Raw genomic sequence first — 10,193 nt, forward strand, 5'->3', positions numbered from 1 at the left:
CCCTACTACAGCACGCGATGATGGCGCAATGTCCATGATATACCAAGAGATGAGATGACTGACAAAATCACGAGTTGCCTACATGCATCACACCAACAAAAAACACTAGTGAATGTGCACCATAACATATGAAATAAGATTTATAATTAGATTGTTGCGACCAAAAATGCCTGATGTGATCAAAAAAACTTGTGATAAAAGGTGCAATGTTTGTTGCAACGAAGTCGCGGAAGACAACTGAAAGTTTCAAAAAAAAGTTTTTTGTATAGTTCTTTGAAAAGAGGAAAAGTTCTTTAGGAGAATACTACTTATTATTATTAATTAATTACTCTAGGCTGAGTTTTCCTACAACCTTACCAAAAAGGCTTAGGAGGCTACAAATATTGGTATAATATGAAAATGGCTGGTGGATTTATTACAAAAAGTGAATTATTTCAAATGATCAAATTTGAACATGTGTGTCAGTGGCTTGTTGATCTTTACATTGCTAGTGTCCTATCCTGGGCTGTGTGTGTGTTGATCTTTTCATTGTTGGTTAATTTTCTATCCTGGGCTGAGACACATATTCATATACTTTGATAAAGGACGTATTGGACTTTAACTTGTCATTGCACTTACAATAACAAGCGTAGCTGTCCTCAGTTTAGGTCATCCTGTACGTCTCATCTCCGGTTTGTCCTGCATTCACGTATGTGTTTGTGTGTGTGTGTGTTTGTGTGTGTGTAAGTGCGAGCGTCAGTCGTCGGGGGGGAACGGAGCAGCCCCGCCTGCTGCAGAGAGCCGACAGAATCAGCAACATCAGAGTGAATGTTAACGTGTGTACAGGTTGGCAGGACGGTCTGACATGTTTTGCGTGGTCTTTCGCTGTATGTTTCATTGGTTAATGTGAGATGTTTGAGTCACACATGTCTCGTCTTCGTTTCAGAAACAAGGTAAATAATTTGACCTGTTCTCACTCTTGATTGGTCAGTTGTTGCACGTTAGACTGCTGGGATTGTTGCGAGCAATTAAAATACAATAGGGGTCTCCAGCTGTCAATCAATGTCTTCCAGCGATGGTGGCCCCTGATTGGTCCATGCCCGTAAGAAACAGGGTACCCTGCTTACCAATAGTTATGCATCTGACTGGAGTGTTAACTTGCCCAGATCCGAGTCTAGCATAGCCTACGCCATTCAATTGTGAACCTTAACCCTGGTCCTTTTTTATGTAACCTGTAACCTGACAAACATATGTGACATTGTATAAAGTATCCTTAGGCTGTAATATAGGTAATATAGCACTTAGTTACTACTGTAGGATTGTTAGCTTAATATTTGCAGAAGTCTCTTTAATCCTTACAGCAGTTGAGCATTCAGAGAACAATACAAATATTTGTTCTCAATCATCTGGGAAAAAAACTTACAGAGATTGAAAGTAGAAAAGACAAAGAGATTGAGAGGGTAAAGTATGTTGAATAAAGATATGTTCTACCCTGCCTAATGTTGCACCCTACTCTTTTACAAAGAAAAGAGAAGCATGCAGTAGGCTATTTTAGAGTATTTTGGAATTAAATCGTGTTTAAAGTACATTATCTCATTTCAAACTACACTCTGTGTCCAATACCTTTGTTCATAATGAAATAATGATATATTACTGTAACTAATTTGCAAAAACTATTATGTTTCTGTGGTCTTGATCTTCTGCATTCCTAACAATGACAACTACTCTAAAGGATTTTAATTTTCATTCAAGAGATGAACATATTTCATGATTTAAAAGAAACATGAAAGATGCTTTCAACTCTTAGTGCCAAATATTAAGACATATTAATTGCTCTATATATCTCCACTGCCCTTCTCCCTTGTATTTCTGGAAAATAATTGCTTTGAATAATCCACGATTACTTGGAGAATTGGGCAGACTTAAAAGGAGAATGGAGACATTTCATAACATCCAATCTGCTTCCTTTTCATCATTCCATCTAAACCACATGCCAATGACTGGTTTTCACATACTACAATAGGCTAAACTTTATTAGAGTACAGGCCTGATACAGATACCTGTATTTGTATTTTAGAGTTATAATTTAACACTTACTGTTACAAATGTAAATTATGCATCAATGAGGACATCACATGCAACAAGAACATTGATTATTTTAATACAAATGTTACAGCACAAACACTTTTTCATAAATACCACAGGGCACGACATGTAACAGTTTTCATTACCTCAACAAACAGTGACGACAACTTGTGCAAAAAGGGTTTGCAAACGTTGAGTAAACATTGACTGACAACCTTTTTTACTCGAAAAAAAAAGTTCACATGTAATTGGTTTATTTTTCAAATGATGGCTGAAGCAAACCTAACTTTCATAAAAAAATAACATTCACATACATCAATTTATCAGAGCAGTCCACCTTTGACAACAATCTGTGCTGAGATTCTGCCGTTTCTCATGACTCTTCATTTTTAGTCACAAACAGGAAAGAGGACTTCCACAACAATATTAAGGAACAAGTGAACTCTCAGCCAGTTATTGTTTAGAGTTCATGAACTCAAACTTGGATTCAATTGTTCAAAAATTCCACAAATATTTCAAAAAGTGCAATACAGTGCTGCTTTAAGTTATTGAATGACCTGATCTAAACCATGGGAAGCAGTTCAGGGTATAGTGACTTTTCTTAAATAGGAACATGCATGGATCAGTGACAGCATTAGCATTAGCCCACCTAAGCCTTGACAATATTAAAATGTGTCATTCCATGACAGATAATATTCTTTTATACCAAAAATGTATGTGTCACATTGTAACATATCTTAAACTTAAAATAACCTTTTATGTTTTATGCAGAATTAAACATACCAGTGCGTAAGAGTGGTATTCTAAACCTTAACTTCATTGGGAGACCTGAATGTTCATTGTATGCATCAGCAGACATGGTATATGGCTCCAAACTATCAGCTGTAGGCCTACTTGGAATGTTGTTTTGTCAGCTAATCATTCAAGACTCATTGCACATAACTACATGATGTCCTCCAGCATGAGAAGGTGAAGACATGAATTACATTCCTTATTATACAGCCGTATTGAAGAAACCGTAACCATTAATAACTCTGAGACAACTGAGGTGCAAGGAGAGGCCACTGCCAGGAGGGAGCAGTGTGGATATATAGTTCACAAACTGCTCCAATGGCACCACGGTTCACAAACACATCACCACAAGTATATACAGAATAGCAAGCGTACAAACTATCACTTGGGAAATTAATTTAAAAATGACAGATGTTTCAAATACAGACCTTTTTTTGAACCAACATTGACTCAATAATTTAGCGTCAATGCGTTTATTAATTGTGAGTGAATAAATACAATATTTAATAATCTTGGTCTGAAATCATTATCTGTTTTGTGCTTTGTGCATCCTGTACAGTTTTGATTAAAAAACAACCTGGAGAACATTTGTTATGACATAAAACCCCTGCATTTACTTTGCTGTAAATTCATGTAATAGAAAAACAGAAAAAAAGATCAACGCATTGGAAAGCTTGTTTTTCACATGGCAAACATTGACGTAAGATGACACCATATTAACATCTATTCCTAGGGTCTGTGACAGAAGTGCTAGCCAAACCTAGCATTACAGTACAGGATTCTTCTGAGGGAACAAAGTTCAAAGTTTTGACGGTGCCAGCTGACCTTACTACATGCAGGTCACCGATTTAGACTGGCAGAAAATCCCTGCTCCCCCTCTCAACTTCAGTAGCCACATTTAGAATGCTGTCACTTTGATCAGAACTTAGTGATCGCCAAACTGACAGTGACAAGGGGGTTACACCTGCAACACTTATCACATAGTGTTGGGACCAGTGGAGGAATTCTCCAATTCAAGCCTATGCATTACGTGCTAATGATCCATTAATGCATGCCTACGTCAAAAAAGTGACATTTGCAAGAGCTTGTGATCAAGACAAACAATAAAAGAGAGTCTCATTTCAGGTTAACCATTTGTATCTCATCACATCTTATCATGCAAATTGGGAACTATATACTATGTAATTTACTTCTTTAGTTCAGATTTCCCTGAGAGAGGGAGTTATCTGATTCTCCAGCTAAACGGCAGAGATAATGGATTTATTCATGTTTATTGTGCTGGGCTCAGCTGGATTTGGGGCATTTCCTGGAGATTGTGGAAAAAGCAGCGTCTAAAGTAGACTGACTGAAACAACTGGAACAGCTGAGGCACTGCTCAGTTGACTCCCGAGTGTCTCATTCAAATATTAGACTGATTTCATAAAGATCCAGAGATCCATTTACAGTGAAAGGAGACTGAGACATGTCAAGGAGCAGTGAAAAAGGTGCACTACTCAAGAGTGCACTCTGTTTTTGTCATTGTTTATCGGCTTCTAAATAATCTCCACCACCACCAGTCTCGGCCCTGGAACTTTGTTATTGCTTGGCTATTTCGGCACACTGTTTAATGTTGTGTGTAGTTTGTCCCCTTGTGCCATGCCTGAGGAAACGGCTTCTCTGGTTTCAGTTAACACTGTACATTCTGACAGACAGCAGCCACACATTTTAATAAACAAATAGGGCTTGTGCAACAAAAGTGTTAGCACCGGCATGTAGGCGAGACAGGAAGGACTTATGGCATGTAATGTACCAGATACTGGTTTACATGTCTCAAAAATGAACCAGTGGACTGAATGCAACGTATGACTGTGAGCAGCACAGTTTAAAACAAGTGCGTTTATTCATATAACAGGTGCCAGCTTTAAAGGTTGACACCCAGGATTAACAACATTAATGCAATCTGTTTTCCACTGAATGACATTATATATCTTCAGGGCTGATAATGGAATCTGGCTGATACAAACATATACAAACTTGACTAAGAGAGGATGGCCCCAAATTTTTGGGCAGCTTGCACCAGGGAGATGTGAGTAACCTCATATCTTTGATGCATCTGCAGGCAACATAAGCACTCACGCAGCATGCTGTAAAACACTGGAGCAGGGCCTCACAACATTGCTGACCATTGAGTAGAGAGCAAAAAACAGGTTCTGCCAGACATTTTAATGATATTTCACACTTCAAGACAATCCACAAAAAAGAAATTAGACAAATTATTACATTATATTATTTGTGTTGATTTGGAATGTATTTCTTCAAACAAAGCACCAACGAGGCCATAGGTTTGATCCTTTCATGCTGCTCATCCATTTTAAGACGGAACTAAGAACTGCGAATTGGCATGCCTGAATGGACTTATGGAATAGCCTCTAACAACATTTACAAACCATTTTGTGCTAAGGAATTTTGGGAGCCTTTGGCAAGAACTATGGAATAAAAAATGCCCATGAAATCAATGTGAGCCTGATTAGTAGAAAGTATATAATGCACAGAACAGTAAAGTGCAAACGTACACAGCTGAGATACCATACTGCCATAATGTAGCTTCTGTGGACAGTGAGTTAATGTGAAATAGTCAGATAAGAAACACATGTTTAAAAGATGTGATGAGGTAGTTAGAAGTTAAACATGAGAAATGTAACAAAAGGAAACCTACCTACCTACAGTTTTTATTCAGTGTTGAAAGAGGAAGATAAATAGTTCCCTCAGCTGAACATGATTATTACAGTTTCTGTGAAGCATTCCCTACCCGTCCGTTTGGTTGGCCTTACCTTCCTTAGTCAATTGAAAAAAGGTTAATACTAGCAGTGTAAACATTCCTAGATCACCCTGTTGACAGAAGTCTCAGGGCTCCAGGTTTAAAGGACAGTCACTACAGTTGATAGGCCTTTGTTGCAATTACCGTTGGGGTCCACTGGTCTATCCACACTGCCGCAGACCCCCACTCCCTTTCTCACACACCCTTCATTAGTGTCACTGTCATCCAAGCTGCCCTTACTTCTCCCTTGCTGTTCACTCTGCCAGCTGTGCTTGCTGTAGACATATCCGTTCACGGGCTCTGCATAACTGAGGCGGTTCCTCTTTATGCAGAGGATCTCCTTGAAGGCATACCTGAACTCAGGACTCCGGCAGTAAATGAACGGGTTGAAGGCAGAGTTTGCGTAACCTATCCAGTTAAGTATCCTGAAGGTAAGGTCAATGTCCTCCACCTTCCATATGGCCACCACCACGTTGAGCAAAAAGAAGGGCAGCCAACACAGAGTAAAGGTCCCCATGATTATGCCCAGTGTCTTTAGGGCTTTGTGTTCCCGTAGGCAAAATTTGGCCTTCTTGTTGCCACGCCCATTGTTGGCCTCCAGAGATTGGAGGTTGCTTTTGTCACTGTTGTGAAAACGTCCAACACTTTGGTCAATCTTCTTCAGTTGGATCTTGGCCTCCTGGAAAACGCGGCTGTAGACAAAAACCATGATGACCAAAGGGATGTAGAAGGAGATGATAGAGGAGGTGATGGCGTAAGCCATGTTAGTGTAGAACTCACAGCAGCTACTGTCCTCAATGCAATCTTTAGCTTCCTTATCAACTGATATCCACCACTTCATATGGATGGGCAGGAAAGATATCAAGGCGGCAATCACCCACACAAGCACAACCACAATGCGAGCCTTGCCCTTGGTCAGCATCGACTGGTAGCGGAAGGGAGAAGTGATGGCCAAATAACGGTCAATAGCTATGACACATAGGGTCTCGATGCTTGCAGTGACACAGAGCACATCAGTTGCAGTCCAGAACTCACACCAGAAACTACCAAAGTGCCAAGTCTTAAAGATGATGTAGCAGGCACCGAAAGGAACCACAATAAGACCCATGACTAGGTCAGCACAGGCAAGGGAAGTGATGAAACAGTTGGTGACATTTTGGAGACGCTGGAAGCGGGCAATTGCTGTTATGACCAGGATGTTGCCAAAGACAATGCACAGGACGAGTAAGGACATGATCATACCCAGCAGGATCATTGTTGCCTCACTGTAACCCTCCTCAGTCTTAGCTGGGTCCGATGATGAGTTGATCATCCCTGCACTTACATTGAGGTACACTGGGAGGGTTGTACTTCCCATCTGAAGAAACCATATGAAGATAAACACACACACACACACATACACACAGACACACACACACAGGTGAAGATCACAATTCAAATCTAAACGTGGCCTAATAACAACAGAGGAAAATATACCTAAACCCTCGCACTAAATACTGTAAATGTGCTGATGTGACTGTTGTTGGTTGTATTTCCACACAAAAAGAGAACAAAAGTTGAACCACATAACAGATTAATTACATCTTGTCAGGCTTCAGCAAGCACAGTTAAAAAAACATGTTAAACAAGCCAAGCTTAAAATAAAAGTACAAACCTCCACAGGTAGTTGTCTGGTTTCCTGCCTCCCATACAACGTAAAAATGTCACTGTTCACATGTCCTTCTTTCTACTGTCAGTTCTTCTGATTCTCCATGTGGCTCACTCACTCAGACTCCCTCAGTTGAGCAGTGTTTCTTCTCATGTGTCTCCCAGGCTATTTGTCAGAGCTCTTATAACATGCAGTGATGACATCATGGTCAGTGCTCAGCCAATCAGACAGCCAGCCTGCTGAGGGTGCTGAGAGCACCCGACACTTTAAATACATTGTCCATGCAGCCGTTGCTGCTGAATGGCTGCATGAGTCAAAAGCTGCAAGCACAAGTGCATGCTTTTCTTCTGACTTTTAGTTCTAGCTTCACATATTTTAAACAAATACAAACAATAACTTAAAAGCCATGCATAGCTATTTATAAACATTTTAGAAGCAAGCATTGTGTTCATAGTTAAACATTTAGTTCAGTTACACAGTCCAAGCACTGAGGAGGTTGATCAGATTTTGCGTGTTAGTCTGCATCATATTAAACACAGATAAAGCTTTCCTTGACTGTTTTAGGAGAAAGTATAAAGCATAAGTGATTCAACTGGCATGTAAACCAACATTAAACCAACTTAAATTTCATGATTTATTGAGAGATTTGACAATTAAACTGCCTTGTACTGACAAGACCATGGTGAGTTAATGCTTATCCTACCATGATGCTAAATGAAGACCGTAGCATAAACAAAATGTTGAGAGTTTTTGAGATACATTTAATCAAAAACATGTATTCATGAATTGCTACATCAATAAATATCTAAAGGTTAAACTGCACTCCTATTTCTGGATATGAATCTGCACTCACGGCCCTGAGAGTGTACGCTGCAGGACACTAACAAACTCTCACCCTATGGTGCATCAAAATTGAAAAAAAGGCTTTTACAGTGCTACCAGTGAAAGATAAAAAAGGTAGAGGGTTGAAATGCCACTGTGGGGTGTGGCTGTTATTTCTCTGCTTCAGCCCTGCTTGTATTGAGTCAGCATGATGGCACTCATAACTACCGCTATGAGTATGTATAGAAATATTTTTCTGCATACAAGAATAAGCTGAATGTGTATTTAAGAGTTAGAAAGTTAAGAAACACAAAATCCTATTGGCAGTGATAACTTTGAGACCATTTGGACTTGAGGAGTAAACTGCCTGTGGAAAGATTACGAACATAAAAAACACAAATGATATTCCCTGATTCATTCTGGGTGTGAACGTTTTGCAGACACACTGGACAACAACGTCACCACTGCCTGAGTTCTGACGCCACACAACTATCCAAAATCTAACAGCCATGTGCATGGGTGTAAATTGGATCTAACAGTTGGGGCGGACAATAAAGATACATTTTCTGAAGAGCAATTTTTGAAGGGGACACAAATAATACAGAATTATACTTGTAGAGGATATGCGTACACCGAGGAAAGCCTTAATACTATCATTAGTGTTGCATTGAGACTGTACCATTACCCTTCTTTTCAGTGTTTCTCTTGATTGTCTGTTCTGTTTCCTGTTTTATTGTGATAGTCTGTTTCTCTGGCTAGTTTTGTCTTGTTTTACTACCTGCCTTGTGTTTTCCCGTCATTGTGATTCTCGTCCCTGCCCTGATGTGTTTCACCTGTTGTATCACCTGTTCCTTGTTTGCTCGTTAGCTCTTGAATTTAACCTATGTGTTCCCTTTGTGCGTTTTTTTTTTGCCTGTTGTAGTCAGTGTGCTCAGCTTCTGGACTCTTTGCTGCGGTATTTTTTTTTTCCTTGAGTATTTCTATTTGGACCTTTTTTAACTTTTGGATGTTTACCTTTTTGGCTTTGGGAGTTTGTTTTTTCCTTGTCGTTTGTCTTTGCATTTTTTATCATAGTGTTAGTTTGTTTTTGTTAAATAAATCCTAGTCAAATGCTCTCCTGCCTGCCTTTCTCATCTCTGCATTTAGGTCCTCTACTTCCATGAACTGTAACACCTCCTGCTATGCTTTCTCATATAGCAGTTCAGCCTTAAAGAATTACCCGATTACCATAAAATGTGCCAAATATTTGATAATTGCACCCAATAGAATAATGGTTCTTTGGGCCCTATTTTAATGATCTAAGTGCACGGCATGACGTGCCTGGCCCAGGTGTGTTCAGGGCGTGTACAAATCCACTTTTGCTATCAATAACAGAAAAAAAGGGTTTGTACCCTGGGCGCATGGTTCTAAAGGGTTGTACTTAGTGTCTTCATTAATCATAGGTGTTTTTTGGGCAGAACATTCAATCAACCTGAGTTTCATCTCCCATTCCCTTTAAAAGCAAGGTGCGTTTGTTCCTTGGTGCATTGCTGTTATGATGGCGGATCGTAATAAAAAAAATCTTTGCGTGAGTGTAACAAGTGCTGTGCACACGCCTTGATATATTTTACTAATGTGCTATTGAAATAACAATGAAATGTTTCGCTATTGACTTTAGAACAGGTGTTTGTTGGTCAATTACGCGATCACTTTCCGCTGCCTCAAGATAGCAATCCGCCTAGAATGCACCTGAACTCACCTCACTGTAAGACCAGGCCGCCCATGGGACACAGATGGGTGCCGGTGCATTTGCTATTTAAACAATGTGGGCGCTGGATTGGAAATTGACAACTGCGTTGGTCTTAAACTAGCAGAGACACTTGCACTGCGCCGGGTGCAGGGTAAGGCTGGCTGACCTATTTTTTAGTTCAACATTATCAAGGTGGTGTCCAGATAATGATGTTGGCTTTGTAGATCACTGGCGGTCTTTCTGGGGAAGACCTGGTCTGATTCAGAGAGACGGCATTCATCCCACTTAGGCTCTCATTTCTAGAAATCCTTACAAGTTATTAGTGGACCTAATCCTTGACA

General features: G+C 39.9%; 1 protein-coding gene across 1 annotated transcript; it reads right to left on the reverse strand.

Moving 5' to 3' along the window:
- Positions 1 to 3,295: 3,295 nt before the first annotated feature.
- LOC116686749 (beta-2 adrenergic receptor) lies at positions 3,296 to 7,448 on the reverse strand. Its single transcript, XM_032511802.1, has 2 exons — positions 7,308 to 7,448; positions 3,296 to 7,010 (listed from the first exon to the last, which is right to left on the reverse strand). Exon 2 carries the CDS (start codon positions 7,008 to 7,010, stop codon positions 5,754 to 5,756), a length of 1,257 nt encoding a protein of 418 aa, XP_032367693.1. The 5' UTR covers positions 7,308 to 7,448; the 3' UTR covers positions 3,296 to 5,753.
- Positions 7,449 to 10,193: the final 2,745 nt, after the last annotated feature.

This window comes from Etheostoma spectabile, unplaced genomic scaffold (assembly GCF_008692095.1).
Source record: "Etheostoma spectabile isolate EspeVRDwgs_2016 unplaced genomic scaffold, UIUC_Espe_1.0 scaffold461, whole genome shotgun sequence".
NCBI classification, from domain to species: Eukaryota; Metazoa; Chordata; class Actinopteri; order Perciformes; family Percidae; genus Etheostoma; species Etheostoma spectabile.